The sequence below is a fragment of the Phycomyces blakesleeanus genome (assembly GCF_001638985.1).
Source record: "Phycomyces blakesleeanus NRRL 1555(-) unplaced genomic scaffold PHYBLscaffold_1, whole genome shotgun sequence".
Lineage (NCBI taxonomy): Eukaryota > Fungi > Mucoromycota > Mucoromycetes > Mucorales > Phycomycetaceae > Phycomyces > Phycomyces blakesleeanus.
This window is the reverse complement of record NW_017265134.1, coordinates 790,475-814,575: the sequence shown is the minus strand read 5'-3', so window position 1 is coordinate 814,575 and position 24,101 is coordinate 790,475. Positions and strand designations below refer to the sequence as shown.

The 24,101-nt window shown below is 37.2% G+C and overlaps 9 protein-coding genes across 9 annotated transcripts; 6 read left to right on the top strand and 3 right to left on the bottom strand.

Moving 5' to 3' along the window:
• Positions 1-250: 250 nt before the first annotated feature.
• Positions 251-1,656, top strand: PHYBLDRAFT_61564 (Homeodomain-like DNA binding domain-containing transcription factor; the record flags this gene model as incomplete). Its single annotated transcript, XM_018440823.1, has 2 exons — positions 251-812; positions 917-1,656. The coding sequence occupies 2 exons, from the start codon at positions 251-253 to the stop codon at positions 1,654-1,656; spliced, it is 1,302 nt and encodes a 433-aa protein (XP_018298551.1).
• Positions 1,657-1,898: 242 nt separating this feature from the next.
• Positions 1,899-3,021, top strand: PHYBLDRAFT_138069 (hypothetical protein; the record flags this gene model as incomplete). Its single annotated transcript, XM_018429927.1, has 4 exons — positions 1,899-2,067; positions 2,199-2,314; positions 2,425-2,502; positions 2,605-3,021. The coding sequence occupies 4 exons, from the start codon at positions 1,899-1,901 to the stop codon at positions 3,019-3,021; spliced, it is 780 nt and encodes a 259-aa protein (XP_018298550.1).
• A 3,910-nt stretch (positions 3,022-6,931) lies between these two features.
• Positions 6,932-8,948, bottom strand: PHYBLDRAFT_76738 (hypothetical protein). Its single transcript, XM_018443183.1, has 4 exons — positions 8,938-8,948; positions 8,065-8,856; positions 7,927-7,984; positions 6,932-7,882 (listed from the first exon to the last, which is right to left on the bottom strand). Exons 2-4 carry the CDS (start codon positions 8,842-8,844, stop codon positions 7,170-7,172), a joined length of 1,551 nt encoding a protein of 516 aa, XP_018299617.1. The 5' UTR covers positions 8,845-8,856; positions 8,938-8,948; the 3' UTR covers positions 6,932-7,169.
• A 673-nt stretch (positions 8,949-9,621) lies between these two features.
• Positions 9,622-10,640, top strand: PHYBLDRAFT_29206 (hypothetical protein). The gene is made up of 5 exons (XM_018439939.1): positions 9,622-9,647; positions 9,706-9,784; positions 9,841-9,944; positions 10,003-10,209; positions 10,308-10,640. The coding sequence occupies exons 1-5, from the start codon at positions 9,627-9,629 to the stop codon at positions 10,311-10,313; spliced, it is 417 nt and encodes a 138-aa protein (XP_018299618.1). The 5' UTR covers positions 9,622-9,626; the 3' UTR covers positions 10,314-10,640.
• Positions 10,641-14,526: 3,886 nt separating this feature from the next.
• Positions 14,527-15,360, top strand: PHYBLDRAFT_17414 (hypothetical protein; the record flags this gene model as incomplete). Its single annotated transcript, XM_018437195.1, has 1 exon — positions 14,527-15,360. A coding segment is annotated over one exon (834 nt), but the record flags the coding sequence as incomplete, so codon positions are not given.
• A 1,698-nt stretch (positions 15,361-17,058) lies between these two features.
• PHYBLDRAFT_138065 (hypothetical protein) lies at positions 17,059-17,930 on the top strand (the record flags this gene model as incomplete). Its single annotated transcript, XM_018429926.1, has 4 exons — positions 17,059-17,064; positions 17,494-17,602; positions 17,690-17,800; positions 17,902-17,930. 4 exons carry the CDS (start codon positions 17,059-17,061, stop codon positions 17,928-17,930), a joined length of 255 nt encoding a protein of 84 aa, XP_018298548.1.
• Positions 17,931-18,409: 479 nt separating this feature from the next.
• Positions 18,410-20,239, bottom strand: PHYBLDRAFT_105042 (hypothetical protein; the record flags this gene model as incomplete). Its single annotated transcript, XM_018427880.1, has 9 exons — positions 18,410-18,454; positions 18,519-18,613; positions 18,708-18,902; positions 19,025-19,222; positions 19,308-19,414; positions 19,490-19,535; positions 19,605-19,618; positions 19,714-19,966; positions 20,041-20,239. The coding sequence occupies 9 exons, from the start codon at positions 20,237-20,239 to the stop codon at positions 18,410-18,412; spliced, it is 1,152 nt and encodes a 383-aa protein (XP_018298547.1).
• Positions 20,240-21,592: 1,353 nt separating this feature from the next.
• PHYBLDRAFT_129191 (hypothetical protein) lies at positions 21,593-23,127 on the top strand. Its single transcript, XM_018429269.1, has 8 exons — positions 21,593-21,616; positions 21,678-21,725; positions 21,802-21,917; positions 21,984-22,135; positions 22,209-22,298; positions 22,365-22,548; positions 22,607-22,727; positions 22,793-23,127. Exons 1-8 carry the CDS (start codon positions 21,614-21,616, stop codon positions 23,006-23,008), a joined length of 930 nt encoding a protein of 309 aa, XP_018298546.1. The 5' UTR covers positions 21,593-21,613; the 3' UTR covers positions 23,009-23,127.
• A 31-nt stretch (positions 23,128-23,158) lies between these two features.
• Positions 23,159-23,871, bottom strand: PHYBLDRAFT_61556 (hypothetical protein; the record flags this gene model as incomplete). The annotated part of the gene is made up of 3 exons (XM_018440822.1): positions 23,159-23,269; positions 23,350-23,434; positions 23,690-23,871. 3 exons carry the CDS (start codon positions 23,869-23,871, stop codon positions 23,159-23,161), a joined length of 378 nt encoding a protein of 125 aa, XP_018298545.1.
• Between the last annotated feature and the right edge of the window lie 230 nt (positions 23,872-24,101).

The following is a 24,101-nucleotide window of genomic DNA, read 5'->3' as shown; positions in this document are numbered from 1 at the left end:
TCTATCTTGTCAAGCCAGTCCGATTTGGCAAATGCGCCCAACAGCAAGACTATCAAAATGATCAAAACGATCAAAGAGAAGTGGGGCAGTGTAACAGTTTGTGGTAGTCAATGGTCCTTGACGCCTAGACGCCTAGACCGTTTTCTTCTTTCTCTGCTAGCATACACACATATTTAAAGTAGATTTTTTTTCTAACTTCACCATTTCCTCTTCACAGGATTTGTCAAATCAATCTTTGTCAGTCTTCAAAATGGATATGCCCACATCTTTTCACAAAAAGCGTATGATGTTAAAGCCATATCAGTACAAAGTTCTTCAAGACCATTTCTCTGCCAATCCAAAGCCAGATGCGAGAGTCTACATCGACATTGCTTCTCGTCTAAATGTCTCAATCACCAAGATAAAAAACTGGTTCCAGAACCGTCGGGCCAAAGCTCGCAAGGATAAAAAATGGCAAGAACAACACATCAATCTGCCGGAAATATTAGCGGAATCACCAAAACATGTAGCCCATGAAAGGCACATATCAACTGCACTAAACTCAGAGAATAATAGTAGCATTAGCAGTAGCAGCAGAGCTGTTAATAAGCACACACATAATAGTCCTGTCAGTGTAGCTTACTCTGCTATATATTGGGACACTCCAAGAACACTGGATTACTATCGTATACACCAACACCAGCCTCATAATTGGTGTAGCGAGTCAGAGTTGCAGACTGCTTCGGTTTCAGAAAACATTGCAGAAATCCCTACAGCATACGATTGTCCCCAATCAAAATTAAGAATGAGTCCTCAAGAGACAACTCTTAAAGGTAAAATAAAGAAATAAATATGTGCTGTGGTTTACAAATTTGATTTATTTATTTTTCAGAATCTAATTAATATTTCTTTTATTTTTTCGATACATATGTATTAGATATAAGCTTTGGATCTATGGGCGGAAAAACTAGATTTCCTGTTAATACTATTTACATCGGCAATTGGTCCTACTATACATCATGTAAACTCAGGGATCCAGTTGATTTGGCATGCGGTGTCAATCATCAGCTACGTTTGTTGTACTGGCAAATCTGGAAAGGCAGATATGTATTTAAAGTGCATATTTTCCTTGAAGACATTCGAAATATCAGACTACACCGTACTCTAACTGGACACAGCTCCCCTAACTTGTCAGGTGAGCTTGTGGTAGAGCTCTATCGACTTGACAGACTTGTATTCTACAAAAAGGAAGTAGCCCTGGGTGGTTCTGATTGGGCTCCTTGCGTGGATTTTACTGATAACATGGAGGCAAGTACCCATCCAATTCAAGTGTTTGAAGGCAGTTACGATAGCCTCAAACTGGGTTTGATAAGCTTTACCAAGGCTTTCCCCGAAATGGTTTCCAAGGTGACCGTTGTTGACTCTCTTGTGGCGATGATCTCTCCTGCTCTTACCGACCCACAAATGCTTCCTACTCCAATGCTTCCCCAGCAACTTACACAACAGCGACCACAACAACGGCCACAACAACGGCCACAAGCACAACCACAGCCCAGTCGTGACCTTTTCAAGCAATCTCTGGACTACTTTTCTTTTAAACCTCTTCCTACATACGTGCCCATATCTATGCTTCCGGGTCACCAAAATACGACAACTTTCAAATATTCCTTGTCTTAAAAAAACGTTTTCTTCTTCTTTTTCTTCTTTTTATACTCCAAGACTCGTTTCCAGTAAAAATAGCTTTCATTGGATAAACTTCTTTTTAATATGTACATACATATATATATATACCTATATATATAAGTAAATAAATATAAATATAAAAAACAAATAGGAATATTTCAACTAATTTTGAATTATTCGTTTCTTCGGCGTGACGGTCGTCTTGAAATGGTGAAAGAGGTCATGGCGTGCATGCAATGAATGTCAATTGCCCAAGACCACTAACCATGAACGCAAATCAGCCCGTTGATCCATCATCATACAATGACTGTCATCGCCTGTTTTTACAAAGCATGCTCACACAAAAGATAGTTCGTGAAGATCAGGCCCTGAATCTATACGATGAAGCCTCTAAGCTAACTGGTGGTATGCATATATATATATATATACATACATAGTCTTGCTTTATTACAAGCGTTATTATGATAAAAGAAAAGGGAAGAAAAAGAAAGTAAATACTTATAACTTTATTTTAATTTTTACTCTTAAAAAATTAGTCCCAAGAACAGACTTTTCAGACTTTGTAGCATGCATCAATCAAGGCATCAATGAAATAGATCTTGCTTTAAAGCGCTCACACAATGAACGCAATGGAGTTCCTGTCATTGCCCTGGTAAGATGAATCTTTGTAATAATTGAAAAACCCTAATTAATATATATATATGTATATGTATATATATATATAAGCTGAAATAATAAATGGTTTTATTTTATTTGGAATAGGTAAATACACTTGACGATGAGATCTCTCAAATGGCAACAGAATACTCTCCTAGTACTATAATGTACTTTAGACAACTTGTAGGTATTAGCCTTAAAAATAGATACATAAAGGGTAATATTTTCCCTATATATGTATTAATATATTCGTACGCGGGCTAATATGTTATGGAACTTCTAAAGGCAGAGAACATTATTACAGCAGAAGATGAAGATTATGCAATCAGCTCAATGGAGGCTATTCGCCTTGGCCAGAAGATGACACCTGCATTAACTCAAAAGGAAACACAGGATCTTCTGGATCGCTTGGTTGCTGATGGCTGGCTGTTCTGCACTCGCCAGGGTGCTTATGTGATGGAGACACGTACTGTTCTTGAGCTTAATGTTTATTTTAAAGAGCAGTATGGGGAGTACATGAAGGAATGTCAATTCTGTCTTGATGTGGTTACAATGGGAGAACGCTGTGAATCTGTTGATTGCCCTGTGCGTATCCACCGTCACTGTGCGGAGAGATATTTTCGTGAGCAGCCCAATAGCACATGCCCACTGTGTGGCACTATGTGGTCCCATCTGAATACATTTGGGTTAGGTCTCTCCTAATTGTGCTATATATTTGGAATAAAAGCTTGTTCTGTCGTTTTCTTTTTTCTTCTTAAAGAAAAAAGTATTGATAGTATTTTATACAAGGGGATTTCTCTGGTGCGGTATAAATACCATATTAATTAATAAGATAGATTTTAAGAGAAATGATAAAAGCACCCAAAAACAATTGATTTAATCAAGATTCCTTCCAATAATTCATAAAGTTGGTTTGAGCCGGAAACATAACCATTTTCTGCTGTGAATATACAGTTTATTCAATTAATAGCAGTGTGTGTCCTAAATTTAGACTTGACAATAAAGAAATAATAATTACTTACATATGCAATATATCAATAGCCAGTTATGCAGAAGATCATAAAGAGTTGTTGTCATTAAAGTGTGGTGCAATCTTGCTTGATATTTTACTATCGATTGGCCTTCACATGCGTATGATATCTTTCCCTTTCTTTCACCTACTTATATTACCAGAGTTTGGAAGCACCAACCGGTAAGTAATCTCCACTCATCCCTTTTCTTCTGCAAAGCACAAAAGAAAGCCTTTATACGAATATTATGTGTCCTTAGGGACCAGATTGAATTATTCGATACCTGCAAAAGGGTCACGATTTGTGGTTCGGTTGAATAAAGATGTCGACTCGCACCAGGAAATATTATCCCCGTAAGATTGGCAAGAAGGGTAACGTTGCGTACTTCTAAGCTGTCCAAGCTGTCCGTAAGCTTCTCCTTGGTTAGAAACTTAAACGAAGAAACGTAACAATAAAAAAATGGAGACGGAATCAAGAAAAGAAAAATAAATTACTTTACAAAGACGACATTTAATGAGTTCTTTAAAACATTCAAATTGTCCAAAAACAGTAGTAAAAAGTCGACTTTTTTTAATAGCAAGCTTTTATTTTATTATCTATCTGTAGGATCACTTAATGGAAAGATTGTTAAGCTTGTCTAAAAACAGGGTATTTGATATGAAAGACATAACTTCATACAGCCAAATGGATATTGTCACAGACACCTTAAGAGCTGAGATTGATAAAAGCACAAGACAAATAGCGTATACAAAAGTGGTAAATTAGATGATTTCGTTAGCAAAATATTAAAGACCTCAAGTTTTCACAATTTTTTTTTAGAAATCATCACTAAATTTACTGTAGTATTTATTTGGAGAATATTCCTGAGCCTACGTGTTTTCTTTTTCTTTTGATTCTTACAAAGTAAGTTGAAATTAAAAAGATCAAGTAAATCAGGTGGATTAAAGTCAGCTTATAATATTAAAAGTCGATACTTCTTGTAGATTCCTGATAAACTGAATGATAATCCCAAAAAGATATTTATATATTTATATATATATATATCTATTTTATCATACATTAAGAGTATTGATTGTCTTAAAATAATACATAAAGAAATAACATCAAATACAAAAACTTGCGTTTTACGAACGCAGTCTTTGAAAAGCGCAGATGGTTTAGATATTAAAAAAAAAACCTGTTGTTTATTATGCACATATATATATATATATATATAAAAGGAAAGAAGACAATGTAATATGGTGTGCTGTATGTATAATGCTTAATGTGAGGGTGTCTATTTATGAGCATATGCTCGCACGTAATTTTCTACCCATTCCTGTACGTCCTTGTTTGAAATTAAACCGTCAAGGCCATAAGGAATCGGCTGCTTACAGTCCTGACATTGGAAATCGTTCTCTAGCATATAGCCTCGAATGCATTCATCACAAAAACTAGCGCCACAACATGGGGTAATTGTTGCTTCTCGAAGTAAACCTTGACAGATGGGACATTGTAGATGAGGAGGAACGGAAATTGAGTCGTACCACTCCAAAAGATCGCCAGCTGTAGCAGAACCAAGATTTACTGTAGCCGCTGATTTTGCTACGTGTTTATCCCACGTTGATCTGAGAAAAGAAAAGAAAGTCAACAATTCTCTCTCTTCTTCACTTTTCTTTCAACCCTAATCTTTTGTTACAATTGAACTTACGAATCTGCTTGGGCAACGACAATATCGCCCTTTGGGGTTACCATCAGACCACCTGTTCCAGACTTGACGGCATCCTTAGGTTCTTCTATAACTTTGAGGAAGCTTCGTGGAATACCTGTGGTTCTTTTTATACGTGGATGTTTGTCATATTCCTTATCTCCATTTGTAGGACATTGGTTGATATAATGACCTAAGATTCACACATTGATTGCCTTTAAATATGAACGCTTGATGCTCCTTTTCGTCCAATTCATTGTTGTATCTCATTGTATATATTATATATATATAGGTATCCTTATTACCTTTTTGTCCGCATCGATAGCAGACATAGGTTTGAGGCGGAAGTCTTTGTTGATCCTTATCACCCCCCTCTCTAGGTGTACCGCCTCCACTCCCAGTACCATGATGACCACCACGTCCTCTGGGCCATGCTCCTCCAGGTCCTCGAGCATTATATGGAATATATGTTTGTCTGTTAGGGTACAAGAGGAATAAATAGAAGTACCATATAGCAGAAGAAGATGATAAAAAAAAGGGTTCACTTGGACAGCAATATAATTTTGACCAAACAGACAAGATATCAAACAGAGGTAGAAGATAATGTTTCTTTTTTTTTGTAATATAAAAATATTTTATGTATCTTTTTTTTCTCTCTTGCTTCTTCAGTCTTTATAGAGACAAGCAAGAAAATAATAATAGGAGGGAAAATGATATGATATATTTCGCTCTAACAGGGACTATATATTTTCCTAGCAAAGCTACACAAAGCTAATATAAAATAGAGAGACAAAGAAATAAACCTTTTTACTTACTCAGCAAGCCTCTCCTGCTCCTGTCCCCACTGGTCAGTTGTCTGTTTGAACATTGCCTGGATCCTGGCTTCCTCTGAATCGTCTGTGGGACCTTGAGCAGGTTCAGATTCTTGCTCGGTGTGATTGGCCATGTGTGCGGGAGAGCGCTGTGGTTTATGCTGCTGTGCATTCAGGACCATATTCCGCCCATTACCAAAGCGATTCTCGCTTGGTGGTCCATGATTCCCTTTCATCATCCCCATCCCACTTCCTTTACCCTCTACCGGACCTGCCCCCAACACATATCTTTGTGCAGTGCCCTTACCAGGCCGAGATGCAGGTAACCGCCTCACGATTACCGAAGTATTACGAGGTACTAAAAATACATCATCCTTGTATTCTAAAGGAAATCGTCAAACGCTCGCCTTCTTAAAGAGAAAGAATAAAACCCAAGAAAAAAGGAAATTGTAGGATTTTACCTTCATCTGTCTGGGCATTATAGATCGCCAGATCAAAATCAGTGCCCTTGCCGAGTTTTTTTGCTCGAATAATCTCTCGCTTCACATCAAACACAGTTGCACCTGCACCATCAAAAGTAAAGAAATCATAATCTGAATCTTTTGCTGCCTTGAATTTGTAATAAATCACGGACATGATCAATGAGGGTAAACAAGTTAATTTCCACCAGTTTTCTTTTATTTGATACGTCATGCATTGAGATCCCGACTCAATTTTGGACCTCTTTTTAAGAAACCACCAGTGGTTCATAGTAGCCCTTCGATAGGTTTTTCTTTCTTTCTATTAGTAAAGCACCGAGCTCTGGTAATTAATCATTTGCCAATTAAACTTTAAAGATTGTTTTGAGTGAGAGAGAGAGCTTAGGGAGTTTATTTGGTGACTATACGAGCAGCTAAGAAAAAGAAGAAGAAAAAAACTTGGGAAATTATATATTTTATGTTTTATGCAAGAAATAGAGCGCGAATATAATAATTAAGGGAAATCACTGAGAATATTTAAAGTGTGATAAATGTTATGTTCTTGAATATGCGTCGAGGATATCTAAAAGAAGGTTCCCAATTATATATGCACCGAAAACTTTCAAAAAACAAAGTGACTAATTTGATTTGAAAATGTTCACATTTATAGAAACAAAACAAATTGTCTATAAAACAACGACACTTCTAGTTTTTTTAAAACAAACAAAGCAAAATGTTGAGATGCATTAAAGAGCATATATGGTGAAAATGTACATATTAAACACGGAAGACCCAAATAGTCTTTCTTTTTTTTTGGGTTGCTGTTCGAATGCATAAAAAAGTATCAAAGAATAAAGTATTGGAAGGAAGGAAAAAAGTTAAATTATTGTCGCCAACCAGCATTTAATTGCATAAGTGTCAGAACAGCATCCATAGGATAGTCGCCACTTGGCTGTCCCTTTCCGTCCGAAGGTTCTTTCGCCTCTTCCGGTGCTCTATTTTCCGATCCTTCTTGTGGTGACCCACTTCCTAACAGTCCACTTGCTAACTTTTCTTCTGGTGGTATGTTCTGATCGGTCGGACTTTGCTGTTGATTCGAGTTCGATTTTTCGTCTTTGGGCGAAGGTGGTGTGTATTCTTGAGGCTGTGACATACCCTGTCCTGCTTGTGGCTGCTGTTGTTGTCGCAGCAATTCAAGAAGCTGATCAGAGAATTGACTATGTTCCTGAGCCTTGATAGCGGCAGCTATATTACTATTAAAATTGGAGAACATAGTAATGTAATCTGCCTCTTGAAGAGTCTGCATTGTAGGTGCTCCAGATTGTGCTTGCTGTGCTGCCGCTGCCGCTGCCGAGGCAATTGCAGAAAAGTCTATAGTTTCTGGGTTTCCATTGCCGCCGTGATTCCCTGAACCCATTCCAGTCGAGGCACCCATGGCGCCATCCACAGCATGCTTCAGTCGTTGCTTTTCCTGACGTTTTGCTCGTCTCTTTTGGAACTCATCTTCTACCCATCTGAGTTTGTGCTCACTATCATCTTTTCCAAACAATTTTACGGCACGTTTGTTGACACGGCATCGTAGGTCGTTGTCTTTATCTAAGAAGGCGTCAGAAGAAGCCATATAATCGTTGAAACCTTACTTCTTTCTTCATTATGGACCCTCCATCTCTTCTTGCGTTCGCGATTATCAGCTCTGACCTACACCAAACGCATAAGATACAAAACACCCATAGAAGTTTAGCACATTTGTGCTTTTTTTTTTTGTTATTCTTTCTTACTTTTTGGTTCATAAGTTCTCGCTTAAGCATGTCTGTTGTCAGTTGAGTGACCGACCCAGGGTGGTGTGTTTCGTCACTTATCACACCTGTCTGATGATGGGTTGAGTCCAGGGCTTGAGGTTGTCCTGATGCGTTGGGATCAAGGTGGGAAAAGAATTGCTGATAATTACCACCACTTGCAATTGCAGCAGCAGCGGCCTGTGCAATCGCCTGGGCATGAGCTGCATTGATTTGTTGAAATTGTTCTTGCGTCAAGTTCAGCTCAGAAAGCCCCTGGTTGGAAGGAGGTGAAGAAGTAGTAGCATTGTTAGATGCTTTAAATTGTTGTGCATCCTGCTCTTGCTGTTGTTGTTGCTGAATAGCAATATTAGCTTGCTCCTGCTGCTGCTGCTGCTGCTGTTGTTGTTGTTGAATAGCAATATTAGCTTGCTCTTGTTGCTGTTGCTGTTGCTGCTGAATAGCAATGTTGGCTTGCTCCTGTTGCTCCTGTTGCTGTTGCTCCTGCTGCTGCTGCTGCTGTTGTTGTTGTTGTTCTTGCTGCTGTTGTTGTTCTTGCTGCTGTTGTTGTTCTTGCTGCTGTTGTTGTTCTTGCTGTTGTTGTTGTTCTTGTTGTTGAATGGCAATATCAGGTTGCTCTTGCTGTTCTTGTTGTTGCATAGGGTCGTTCGTTTGTTCCTGCTGTGTAGTTTCGTCATTAGCCTCTTGTTGGCACGAGTAGTTAATAACAGGTTTGGCGTCTTGCTCAATAGGCTCGACTTTGGCTGACTGGTCTTGTTCCATACTAGATATAACCTAACTCATCGCGATTTATGGTCAGGAAATGTTGACTATCTATTATGCTTTCAATAGTCATCTCACAAGCCTCGAATGTACCTAGCGCACTGGTCTGCTCAAGTCTCGGAGGACTGAAAAAAGGTCACAAGGACTATCACACTGAAGCGAACGAGGCAGATGGTGGCTGACGTAGTTGCGAGTAAAAGCTGTCACTTAACTCTTAGCTCGCTTTTTATATGCGTATGCGTGTGCGTGTGCGTATATGTTTGTGTTTGTGTGCATGTGTTATTTGTACGTGTGTGTGTGTGTGTGTAGTGATTTTCGCCTAGCAAGATGCTTTTTTTTAAAAAAATTTAATTTTTTTTAACAATTTGGTCATTTTAGCCTCTAGTCATTTTTGGCCTTGGTACAAAGTTGAGTGCCTTCCAACCCCCCCTCTTCAACCCCCCACTCCCCTCCCTTATTTTGTCCTTTTCTCCCTTCTTTCTAGTACCTCCTCTCGTCTTTTATGTGTAACACAAGTTAAAGAAGCTTCAAATATTAAGAAACATCAATTTTCGAATAAAGAATAACCTTTAATATTGTAGTGCTCATATTTATTTTTCTGGCTCTAGTAGACTAAATTTCCTAAAGACTTTGGCAAGAACCCCAATGCTAAGCAAGAGGTCTACTGCGCACTTTTATAACTCCGACAAAATACTAAAAAAGCCACCGATGTCCATGGCCACAGCAAATAAGAAAAAATTTGAGGTGCAAAACTGCAGACTCTCTCTTTAAATTCAGTCAACATGCCCAAGAATAAAGGAAAAGTAAGAGCATCTATCTACAATGACGTTTAAAGCAAGCAATGCTCATCAAGTATTGTAGGGAGGAAAAAACAGAAGAAGAGGAAAGAACGAGAACGAAGATAACAAGCGTGAGCTGATCTTTAAGGAAGAAGGACAAGGTAAGAATAGTCAATCTACTCTATAGGCAACCCATCTCACCATCTTCGACCAACAGAATATGCTCAGGTTACCAAGATGCTCGGTAACGGACGCGTTGAGGCCCAGTGCTTCGATGGTGTCAGACGTTTGGCTCATATTCGCGGAAAGCTGAGAAAGAAGGTTAGACAGTATACAATATGTGTAGCCAAGATGAGATGTACTGACATGAGTACTTTAGGTCTGGATTAGTCAAGGTGATATTGTCCTCATCTCTCTTCGTGAGTACCAGGATGAGAAGGCAGATGTTTTGCTCAAATACAACCCTGATGAAGCTCGCGCTCTCAAGTCATACGGTGAACTTCCCGATACCACTAAGATCAATGAAACCGAGACCTTTGGTGGCGAGGAGGATGATGAAGTTGAATTCGACTTTGACATTGATGAGGTAAGAGAAAAGAAATTTACTTTTATTTTTCTTCGATAGTGATAAATAGAATACCAATACACTTGCATGAAATACGATTTTCTAACTCTTCTTTATAGATCTAAACCCACCCTTTTCTATATTCTTTACGGTATAACTGACTCCCGGCCCTCAAACCACAAGGGCTGTACAAAAAAATTATCTTTTTCTCCTTCTTAACACATCCAATGGAATTTGTCTCCAGTTTTATCCTAAAGAGAAATTAGAGTGGGGAGAAATAGAGTAATATGTGTATATATTTGTGTTTTTTTTTTACATCTTTACGTGGGTATACATAATGTATAATTGTTTGCCGTGGTGGTTGGTACCAATAACAACAACAACAAAAGCCTTTTTATTTTATTTTAAATAAATAATAAAAAATAATAATAACAATAATACTTATACAAACGAAGCTGCCTTTATATATTTATGAATTTTGATTTTGGATATGTTTTTTTGCTTAATATTTTAGTGATTTACTTGAATAAAGTCTTTCTTGTGACAATCAATTGTCATTGTATTTGTTTTTATATAATCATTCTTTTTTGTTAAAGAGGTTCAAAAATAGCTCTGGTGACAATTGATAGTCACATTTACGCTGATGTCTCAGGCAGCCATTTGATAACAGGGGGTTGTGTTACACTCACTGTGAATTTTCATCTTTGAATTTATTAACTATAATGACAATGGTAATTGTGGAAAAGAAATTATCAATATTCCCGGCAAATATTGAGCTCCGTATCCATTAAGGCATTTTGCCAAGTATTTTCTTATCTAAAATCTTTATTTGCGTAATAATTGTACCCCAAAATAAGCTTGTACCAACGATGACCATCTGTTCATGTATTCCACAAAAAGTTTTGCAATTCATTAAAATGTGTTCGGTCCCAAATGTCGCTGTTTGAATAATAATTATCGGTCGTTAAATATCCAAGTTTCATACTTTTCACTGTAAATATATATAGACTTCAACTTTTATGAAGGTCCCACTTTACTAGATCCTGAAAATGAGAACGTTAAAGGTAAGATAATAACTGCACTTGAGGGTATAAACAAGCATAGCATGTATTAAGCACACAAGGATAATAGTTAGAATATTTACATGGAGAATAGAAAATAGAAAATAAAATTTCATCTTTACAAAAATTATCAATTTGATTTCTTTTCTCAATATTATTATTTCTATTGGTAGCAATCTGCTTATACATGGGTCTGGAGAGCCAGAATGAATCCTGATTGGGATACGAATGGAAAGAAAACAAACATGTTAAAAAACCAACTTGGGAGCCAGATTTGCTCATAATTCAGTCATTCATTTTCATTAGAAGCCAAATACCAATGACTGAGGGGGTTATAGATTGTTTAACAGGAGAGTTTGAAAGGTTAACCTTTAAAAGAATCTACTATGAGAAGCTTTAGTTTGTATGGATACAACCTTTCAATCAAAAGGAAAAACAAAACAATCAGCTCGCCATCCTGCAACTCAAAACATTATGACATGTATTAATGCAAGATATGAGTGGGTTCTAAAATGGGAAGCAACAGATGTGGACGGACTACCTTTAAAACTGACATTTTTAATAAGAATATGAGACACTCTTACGGTCGATATGCCTCTGTTACATTTACTGTAATGGTCGTTCTAACCGTCAAAGGTTGATTATATACCTATCTTAGAAGCACTTTCGATAGTAAATAGCGATAATTTAGATTTTAGAGTACATTGAATAACAGAAGAGCTAATTCTGGTGATTGTAAATGAGATATTGAAAACGTGAAAAAAAAAGGATAAGTTGCACTACTGGACATGGGCTGAAGGTTTGGAGTAAAACCCTGGACCAACCATATAAATATTCTTAATTAAAAAGCCTGCATATTGCCCATGAAAACTCTAAATTAAAGCATGTTCATTTACTTACATCTGTCAGTAATTTTATATCTAATCATCTGTCAAATTGGCTAAATTTAACTCTTCTCCTTCTCCAGTAACATACCATGGCATCGCAACAAACCTGCATGGTTATGTTTACTTGGCTATATTCAAATGTAAATACAAGACCATCGTTCATACTTGGTGTATTATAAAAGCTTGATAGAAACGCCTTTTAACCATTGAAAAGGCTGCCATTTAGATTTCAGAAATCCATACAGATATACATATATATTTGACAAGCCCAATAATTCGTTATTTTTATTATTTAATTATGAGAATTGGTTTTTTAAAACCCGTTGATTGGATTTTGAAATTTGTAATTTGGGGCCGTACACAATGTAAAATAGTTTGTTCTTTTGAACACTTTCATCGGAGGACAGAAGTTCTATTTTTGAGACATAGGCTAATTTGGACTTGTGCACTAAAGATAATATATATATATAGAGAGAAATGTATAAAAAAAACCCCCGCCTTTTCTTATCTTGGCGTGTCCTGCAACCGGCATTCTTTTTACTCTTCTTCTCCTTAGGATCGCCTCTCATTCACTCGTCAGCCAGGTCGATCATTCCTCATCGTCTTCGTAATGGCAACGCCAACGCCAGCAAACACACCTCCCCATCTCTCGCCCACCTGCTCTCTCTTACCAATCCAATCGCACCAACCCGAAGAACCTACTCGCGACTCTGTAGACTCCACCCAAAAATATGTTGATACAGACCTACCTAGCCCTACCACGAGTCTTTCGGACCCAAAAGATGAAGACTACAAGTTGAATGTAACACAAGAGGATGATCTCTTTGACCGACCCGCTGAATGTGTATTACCCGGTGCTCCTGTGTGTCCATTGACGATGGCCTCGTTAGCCGAACAGAACGACCTCTTGGAACAAACACCTCTTGGAACAAAACTATCTCCAAACGCCATTAGAGCCTGGGCAGCTGATTTGCCTGAAGTACCGGAATCTACGATCGTAGACGACAATTCTTGTGTGTATGAGGTCGAAGAAACGGTTGTTGGAGATGACCAACCCATAGTACAAGAAACCAAAGATGTATTCACAGACTCGCAAAAGGTTGCTTATGTGGGTTTATGTGCCCTTACAAGTATAGAAGTTGTCCATGACTTCCAAGGCAAAGACTTTGCTTATGCTCGAATGAGTGCCGACAATTGGCAGCGTAAATGGATGAAGATCCTTTATTCTCATATGGGTATATCTGGTCAAGGTAAGTCGAACACACAAAACTGATGCAACTAAACAAACTCGTCTCTCGAACAGAAATTAAGATGATCGAATCCCTGTCTAAGCATAAAATCCTTCCGTCAGATCTTGTCCATCAATTTACAGCTCAGGGTGAGACCACGACAGTCCAGATGGCCAATCTCCATTTCAAACAGACGACGGAGAAACATCAACAAGAACAAGTAGTGATCGACCTGCGCTGGACCGTAATGTGTGATCTTTTGCTGCTATGTCTCGGATCAGAAAATTATGATGCGCGATCCCGCGTATTTGTAGCCCGTATAGCGTCTTACCTTGAACTTGACTGGTTTAAAGTGATCGCTTTCGAGAAGCGAATTGCGGATCACCTTATTCAGAATGAATCTTCTTGGGACACGGAATCTGTTTTCAGCATTGGAACACAAACAAATATAGACGATTCTATGGCTGTCCGAAACGATGCCGAACGAAAGGGTCGCAATAAGCAACGCAAGAAGAAGCGATATGTTATGATCGGACTAGCCACCATCGGAGGTGGTCTTATCCTTGGTCTGAGTGCAGGTTTGATGGCCCCTATGATTGCAGGCGGTCTGGGCGCTTTCTTGACCACAGTCGGAGTGAGCGGTTCTGCCGGATTCCTGGGCGGGACAGCAAGTATCGCACTCATTACGAGTGGAGCAACCGTTGCTGGTGGACGTAAGTACCCTAACATATAATCAAAGTTAAGAAACATGCATATTTTACTTACATTATAATCTACTGTTTTTAATTAATACATGTATGTATAGGTATAGGAGGTACTAAGAAACATTTTAAAGTTATTACTATCTATAGATCTTCCTATTATTATAAGTATTATTGACATATCTAGCAAACTGACATGTTCCGTTCGTAGCTATTAGTATGAACAAGCGAATGAAGACTATCAATACATTTGAATTTTTGCCGGTGCGAATAGATGAGAATGTTGGCTGTATTATCACAGTTACTGGGTAAGTTTCTCTATATGTTATATTTTAGGCTACTTTTTCTTTTATAAAAAAATTATAGTGAAACTAATATCATATTTATATTATTTATTATAAGCTGGTTACCAAATACTGATAATCGAGAGGATGAGACGATTCTACCATTCAGTACCCTTGACCCCCTCATGGGTGACCATTTCACATTATTTTGGGAGCCCGATATGCTGGTTGAGCTTGGTAGTGCGTTCAAGATCTTCGCCACGGAAGCAGTGACCTTTTCTATCCAACAAGCCTTGGGCCACACCGTACTTGGTGCTTTGATGGCTGGCTTGACTTTCCCTCTTGCTCTCACAAAATTAGGTTACCTTGTAGACAATCCTTGGACTAACGGACTCGATCGCGCTCGTCTTGCAGGCCTTGTGCTGGCTGACTGTTTGATGAACCGAAATTTGGGTTCACGACCAATCACTCTTGTAGGATATTCACTTGGAGCCCGCATGATCTTTTACTGTTTGTTGGAACTAGCGAGAATGAATTGTTATGGTCTCGTTGAAAATGTCGCACTTTTTGGCACCCCTGTGAGTGCCTCTAAGTCCCAATGGAATGAGTGTACTACTGTGGTTGCAGGAAAATTTGTCAATGGCTATGCCACCAATGACTGGTTACTCGGATTCTTGTTCAGAGCTTCAACAGCAGGAATCGGAAATGTAGCCGGCTTAGGACCTTTGGATAACATTGAATGCGACCGCGTTCAAAACCTTGATTGCACTGATCTCATAAAGGGTCATCTCAGCTATCGTTTGACGATGCCCAAGCTTTTGAAACGAGCTGGATTTGTAGTAACTTCCGAAGAATTACCAGAATCCAAAGAAAAAGAAAAGGAGACATCAAGTATCCTGAGCTTTCCATCTTTCGGAAGAAATTCACCCTCATCACAAGGAGAGGTAAGCCTTTTTTTTTTAAAAAAAAAGAAACCATTAATAAAAAAAAACTTGTCTATGTCTACATAAATAGGAATCCTCGGAATCGGGTAAAGATAACAAGCGATTCTCTCTCAACAAAGCTAGACCGCTATCCTCATTTTATTCCGGAAAGGCATCTATTCAAATGACAGTACAAGATGTTCCCAAATGCTCAGATTCATCTTTACCTGGGAATTCAAGTACTCCTTCATCGAGCTCTTTAGATAATACAAACGACCTGTCTAAATTGTCCTTATTTGATAAGGGACAATTAGATGATAATACTTTATGTGCTTCGGAAAGCACACGCAAGGGTTCCACTGACGATTCATCTAAGAGTATTGTTGAAGGAGTATCTGACAATGACATTATTGCGGATATTATTGCTAGTGCAACCGCAGCTGCTTCTTCAAAATCAGGCACATACAGCTCGTTGTCTTCCGGTAAAGCTTCTATCACTTCAACAGCTTTGACTTCAGACTCGGAGCAGACAAAGTCTAAAGGCTTCTTTGGTATCACCAGCCGTTCCAAGTCAGAGACCCTTTCATCAACAGACTTTATTCAACCTTCTACCACACACATCCAAAAAATCTCATCTGAAACGCTTCGGAGTCAAAGTGCGCCAAGCATAACACCAGTTACAAATAGTAATAACAACAACAATACCAGTAGTAGTAATAGAAATTCTTTGTTTGGTCTGTCGTTGTTCGCTAAAAAGAAAAATCCTTTTGCTGACGACGAGGCACACCAGGCCCTGAAGGAAGCAGGAATTGAAATCAAAGAAATCAAGACTACTTTGGGGCGATCAATTGTACCAGACACTGTAGCAAATCCAATGCCAATAGTGGTACTAGAAGCACCTCAACATGCACGCATCAACAAATGAAAGCATTGTATGGCCATCTCCTTTATTCCTTATTCTTTCTTTTTTACCCCATGTACAGTCGATTATTTTCTATATATATATATATTCGTGTGTGTATGTGTAGTATGCGCATACTTCCCTTTCATAATAAACAATAGCTTCAAGAAAAAACATATTGGTTAATAATGATGATATAATGAATTACAGGTGAAGATTTTATAGACTTTGGGATATAACCATATCATACACAGTATTGTGGTATTAACTAAACCATGCTTAATTTTACACAGCATATACAACAATACAAGTCTATTCCGCTTTATTAATAAAGTTTTAGTCGAGTTAGGTGGTCTAAGACTTTAGAGATATCAATATCCCAAAGTCATATAATCGAAATAACATTTATGAAAAATAAACAAGTAAATGAACTTGACGGTAGCCCTATAGAAATATAATCGATATTCATATTAGATTCCCAACCTCATCTTCCAATACTTGATATTAATCTCTCTAAAAGTAAATGATATTTCCCCACTTCTCCATATGTAATTGTATTTTCTCTTGCGCATTTTTGAGATGATTTTTTTCAAGTTTTTTTTTATATTTAAACAAAATGTTTAGTATGATCATTAATAACCTAAGAATACTTGCTGTGCTGTTTATTTGAAAAGAAGATCTATTCATAACGGTTAATAACTCTTAAAAATGCGCCTTAAATTCTCTAATTGTGCGCCTTACAAATGTTTACTGTATTTAAATACAAATTTGTAAATTTTAATAAGAATTGGCTTGCCAGAAGTTGTTGCACGTGACCTGAGGCACTCTGCCTGCCAGTGTAGGAGGTCTTCCCATTCTCATTTTGAGCAACGCATCTATCCAGTATGACTGTAAGTTAAAAAACTCACGCTGAAAGGCATATTAGATAATGGAGAGAGATAGAATATAGTAAAATAAATAGATCCACAATCGATAACATCATCATGATCCAAATATACATGGATTAATTGATGGATGGATGGATGGATGATTTTGGTTGATAATTTTGGTAGAATGGTGGGATATTCATTCGGCCTTCATTTTATTTCACTTTACCACAATAATAAAAAAAGAAGAAATAAAAAATAAAAAGGAAGAAAAGACACACCCTTATGCGCATATATATACATATATATACATCATACATATGTACACTTATACAAGCATAATTAAATGAAGGATTAATTAATGAACCCAATTATTATACTCTCTTTTTGCTTATGCCATTAAGAGCAAAATATCATTGTTAAGCAACCACTCATCAAACACATCTTATATAGTTGGCTGTTGATCTTTTGAACCCTTCTGTTGAGCACGAGAAGCGTGCCCACAAGCTTAAGCGTTTGGTTCAATCGCCAAACTCCTACTTCATGGATGTCAAGTGCCCTGGTAAGCCTCATTTGTCTTTCTCGTTTAATCTGGCTTTATAAAATACGAGGATCCCATTGACATTTTTCATTTTGCTATAATTGATAGGATGTCTTAACATCAGCACTGTGTTCTCCCACGCCCAGACTGTTGTCCTTTGCTCCTCATGCGGAACTGTCTTGTGCCAGCCTACTGGTGGTAAAGCCCGCTTGACCGAAGGTAAAAATCATGAATATATGAATGTGTATACTGTGTATTCAAGGCCAAATAACTTGAACAAAAATTAATAATAATCATTATTATTTGATTTAATTACATAGGTTCTTCTTTCCGCAGAAAGGCCAATTAAGAATTGTCTGCAACCTGGATAAATCTCCTTTCTTTTTTCTATACAGAAAAGAAAATAATTAAATTGAAATAAACAAACAAGTAGCCTTGTGCGTGTACTTCATTATATACTTTGCTATCAAGAAAGAATATTTATTTATTTATTTATTTATATGATATATATATGTGTGTGTGTATATTAAATGAGGTGATACATTTCCTTTTTAATTTTTTAAGGATGGGGGGAATAGTTTTAGTTTTTAGTGGCTCCATAATTACTGTTTCCAAAGACATCGTCTGCAAGCGGACTAGAAGACAATTGAGTTTGGTCAAGTACCATAAGTCTATCATTTTGTTGAGGACGCGCCCGGGGAACTTGCAATGGTTTGTGTTTCTTGTTGGTTAACTGGCGACGTACAACACGGATTTTGTTGCGTACTATTATAATTTTTTAAATTATGAGATTAAAAGTTAATATTATCATTATCATTATCATTATCATTATAATTTACCATCAATATAAACATCGGTCTCGTCAATGATTTCCTATCCAATATAGAGATAATAAGTACACATTAAACTTTTGTACATCTAATAGTGCTAGTCTTACTTCTCCAATCAATTCTTCAATAACATCTTCAAGGGTAATAATACCAAGACCACCAGATTCTCCTCCGGGATCAGCAGAAACAAGAGCCATATGACCTAAATGAACATTACATGCAAACATATGTGTATGTGTGTGTACTATGTTGAGCATAATATCACATAATAAGTTTTCTTGTGAGACGATTCTTACTTTTGCCTTCTTGGAAATAGTTGAGGATATCTAGACAGCTAGTGTCAGGACCGGTTTCAGGCAGTGTACTAATGGGTAATTCTTTGACAGGACGGGCGTCTTCGGGGTCATAGGTGATCAATCGCTTGGTCAACAACATTCCTACCAAGTTTCCATTGTCATTAGGTGCATGAATGGGAATACGGGAGTAACCAGCTGAAAGAATCTGTTTTACACAAAAAGAATCATAGAATTAGAATAAAGTAAAGCAAGAAAAAAAAACATATCCTCATTTCTATTTTTTTAGGGAGGACAAAATAATCCAATTCTGGACCAACTTGCCTTATCGACCAGAGTCTCGTCCAGGATATCCTCGGTACAAAGAGTGAATACATCTGAAATGGGTGTCATAATCTGTGATACTGGCTTTGAGCGCAGATCAAGCACCGCTCCGATGATGGTTACTTCATCCAATGTCAGAGCTTCAGTATCGGACGAATTGCCAGACTGGTGTAAGGACACGAGAGATTTGAGACCTTGTTGTTGTTTAAAGTTAATTCAAACGCTTAAACATTTTTTTTTTCAAAAATTCAATAGTCAGGAAATATTAACTCTACTTACCGGCTTTTTTGTAGACAGTTCCATGGGATTCTCCAAGGAAGTAGTCGAGAAGGAGAGCAGTAGGGTAAGCAATAGGATACATTATGTACATTAGAATGAGCATCATCCTATAAAGCAGAATATCAGAACATGTAATTCATTTCTGTAGATTTCATTTTTCTTCACTTTCTTGCTCGTCTTACCATGCAGTCTGTGCACCAATGGCCAAACCATGACGGACACAGATGGCTTCATATTATAACAAATAGAAAATTCAATACATATTTACATCAATGTAGGACAAGAGTAACAACTTACATTGTGGAATTACTCTGGTTATAAAGAAAGATAAATGAATTTATATAATGAGTAAATGTAATAATGGAACTTTTTTTTGGATCTTTGAAACGCTCAGCTATGGACTTACTCGCCAAAGATTACAATCAGAGCGGTGGATAGAACGACGGCTTGCCAACCGCCACCAATCACACCATGTAAAATTATCGGCAGCGTCTCATTGATCACCACATTGGATAATAATAATGTTACCAGCACCCAATGCTTTCCGCGATCAAGTAGATTTAATACAATATGAGCATTTTTACGCTCAGTTGGAGTGCCCGTTTCCATAAGAACATGAAGGTTCGTCTCGTCCAGCCCCATCAAACCAAGTGTCAAGCCTTTAATATTTATATACCACGCAGAAAACTTAGTTTACATAATATAGCGGTATGGATATATCTTATATGTTTACCTGCAAAAACGCCACCTAATAACACGAGGAAAATAACAATTGCAATCTTTTCCCAAAAGGAGACTGAGTAAACAGATAAATGTTGTTGGCTGCCATGACTAAATGAGACAATAGGTTGAGCGACTACGACAGAAATAATAGAAGATATTGCAAAAACAAGTGTTCTAAAAGAGTTGACTTGTGTGGCAGAGATCGCCATGAGACAAGAGGTAGAGAAGTAAAAGACCAAAAACAAAATAGATCTACTGGCAGGAATTTAACTCTTTGCCCTCAAATCTTGTTTCCATCTAGTTAAGTCTCCGATTATATCGACTTTTGGGTAGCAGGGGAAATTATGTTGTGAAAATACATCATTGTGGCTATGTGTATATTTTTGGACTGAGACTTGTTCCAATACACAGTATGATTGTGCGCTTCTATGCTAGTAAAAGATCTTGAGATTCTTCTAATATTCGTTAAACTTTGCTATTATATTTAATAAGATATATTATGTACTATTGTAGAAAAAAGAAAATATTTTCAGAAAAACATAAGGAAAAACTAAAAACTAAAAAGATGTATATGGAGATATTTGTAATATCAATAACTAGTAGGCAGAACCTCTGTGCCATTAGCCATAAAATATAAATCATATTTTTATCCTCTTCTATAATTTCAGGTCTATATCTCTAAAGCCAAACTTTCATCTTGACTTTGTCTTTTACTATGTACAAATTACTGAGAAGAATTAAATATGTTCCTCAAGATTAGTGTTATTATTAATTAATTTATTTATTTATGGGAGTCTTTGACAGATTCGGATAGTCACAAAAATGGCAAACTCTTACAGGATAAGATTGATAAACGTATAAAGCACAATAAAACACAGTGAGAATAATTTCATCCCGTAATAAGACCTCTTATATTGTTACACTATCAACATCAACAAGACAAACCGTAAATTAAGCCTTTTTCCTTATTATATATTACAAAAATATTTTTAACTAATTAAAAGGTTTTTGTCAAATGCAAAGATAATCAAATTAACTGAAGCCTTCAATGGAGTCAATCAATTCTTAAGGTGAATTTCGAACATCATTAACTTTTGTACTTATTTTAATATTAATAATCGAAAATTTCAAAACAGCAAAGTTTAATAAGTGTATTTATATTGTATTTTCTTTGACTATGCACAAACTTTGAACATATTCTTCAGATATTTTTCAAGTATACTTTTGCATATATGGGTGAAGAATATTGACTTAAATATTATTTTTGCATATGAAATTATTGTAATACAGGTGTAATACTTTATTTCAATACAAAAGTGCCATGTTAACTATAGGTGACTTATATATTCTATAAAATTATCTTAGAGACATTTATTTGCATTATCTGAAAACGTTATAGTTAAACCCGTTGAAGATCCATCGTGTACTGATCAGACTGTTTAAGCCTAAATCAATCTTGATCCCTCTTTTTTTTGTATACGTCACATTTGTTCGGATAATGTCTGGGTTTAATGTTAGAAGTAGGCAACCAACCATTATCTTCGTGCTTTTGCAACGTGTCCCCACTAGAAACGCTTTTCACTATGGTATGCTATTGATCACTAATGAAGAAAAGAATACTTCAAAAATATTCATACTTGCTTCTAGTCCCAAACAGCAACACAGACCATCGAAACTCATCATGAGGATATGATTGTAAGTCTTACATTTTTCCCCTGAATGATCATCTTACTTATCATCCCCATCTTTACACTCGCAAATAACACGACAGCATGATGCCCAACTCGACTACTACTCGCGTCGGTTGGCAACAGCATCATCCGATCATACCATCAAGATTTTTGACGTCGATGGCGATTCACAGCGACTTGTAGAAACACTGACAGGGTAATCTCATCAACATTGTGTATCAAGCACAGACAATGAAACGCTGAAGCAGGGATGAGCTTATAGTCATGAAGCTCCGGTCTGGCAGGTCTCATGGGCACACCCCAAGTTTGGTTCCATTCTTGCTTCGTGCTCATATGACGGACGCGTATTTATCTGGAAAGAGCAAAACGGTACATGGTCAAGAATAAAGGAACACAATGTGCACACAGCATCAGGTAAAAAAAAGACAAGCAAATAAACAATATATATATATATATAATTTCAGATTATCTGACATTATGAATATAGTGAACTCTGTATCATGGGCTCCACATGAGCTGGGTGCCATGTTGGCATGTGCTTCTTCCGATGGAAAGGTTTCTGTTTTGGAATACAAAGGTAAGTAGCTTCCCCCAAGATCTTATCCAAAAAGGGTTGCACACTATTGCTCATGCCTTTATTCAGACGATGGATCTTGGGAAACATATGTTATTGATGCACATGGCATCGGCTGTAATGCAGTCACCTGGGCACCTGCTGCTATTCCTGGCAGTCTTGTTCAAGCCAATGGAGGTGCCCCTACCATCAGTGTAGTAAAGAAACTCGTCTCTGCTGGATGTGACAATCTCATCAAAATTTGGGGATGGAGGTTTGTGATAGATTCTAGACAAAACGGCGTACAGGATATTTATAATATGTCTGGGTAGAGAGGATACAAAGTCGTGGCAGGAGGAAGAGACCCTTGAGGGCCACTCGGACTGGGTTCGCGATGTTTCTTGGGCACCCAGTATTGGGCTTCCCAAGAGCTATCTTGCAAGCTGTTCTCAGGTATACAAGTGTAGATTATGACTGGTATATACATGATGTTTAAAAGTCGGTATATTTCTCTATAGGACAAGACAGTCTTGATCTGGACACAGAACAGCCCCAACTCAAAGTGGACTAAGAAGCTGCTTGGAGAGAAGTTTCCTGATGTTGTCTGGCGTGTCAGTTGGTCACTTTCCGGAAATGTTTTGGCTGTTTCTTGTGGCGACAACAAGGTCACCTTGTGGAAAGAAGATTCCAAGGGTGAATGGGAATGTGTACAGCAATTGGAAGAAGACCATTAGTATTTTGAACTGTGCAAATACTGATTGGTTTAAACACGATAAACAAGACAGAATAGTTACCCCAAAAGAAGTACTCGTGAAATCAAATAAAAACAAGATTGATAAGATACTATTTAATCAAAGTTATTTGTTTAAAGGCTCTAAACCATATTAACCAACCATTGTTACAGGGAAAAAATGCAGGTCTAGAGGTATATTTTGCAAAAAAATAATAATATTTAAACCAAGCTGGGGTATTGAATAGGGGCATTTATCTTTGAACTACAATAACAAAGAAATAAGAAAAATTGAAATTGAAACATAAAAAAGGAAGGAAAGATATTGCTTAATCAAAATTCAACCTTAAAACAACCCTTAAGTCCTCCAAACATCTTGCCTAAATCTCCTACTAAAGTCGCTTCCCCTTTGTTTACCATAGTACTAGCGCTTGGCAAATATGTAATAGCCTTTTTTGTTTAAAATTAATGTCATCTGAAACACTGTAGTCTGAACGCTTTCATAATGGCTAGTACCGTAAAATATGCATACATATATAAATTAAATATAAGCGATGATCCTGAAAAGATATATATAGTGTAAAATTAGCGGTTAGCTGATAACTATGTTCAATAAATTGTTTAAATTTAATATTAATTATGAGACATGGGAAATGAACTATGATTATGAAGTTTGTTAACTCACAGAGCGATTGAAGGACAGTAAAGATGAACATTGAGCTCAAAAACGAAATCGGACATTAAATGTGTAAAAACATTGTGTAATATAGCGGTCACACAATTTCGAGAGACTCTAATCTCAATGGTGATCCGTCGATCCTTTTGAGAGAAGTTGGGAAGCCTTTGCCCAGTCAGGAACATATCCATTCAGATATGTATACCTACATTCAGCTGCAAGCATTTGTCCGCACGATCTTATATTTTCCCCCACTCCTTGTTTGTATATATTACATGCATTTGTAAGTAAACACACAATTGTATATATTTTGTCGCAAGAAGTCAACCTAATAACCTCTCCATCTAAATCTTACTTTGGAATAAAATTTGATTGCGCTAATATCGAAACCAATCAAAGACGTCTTGGCATACACTTAAAT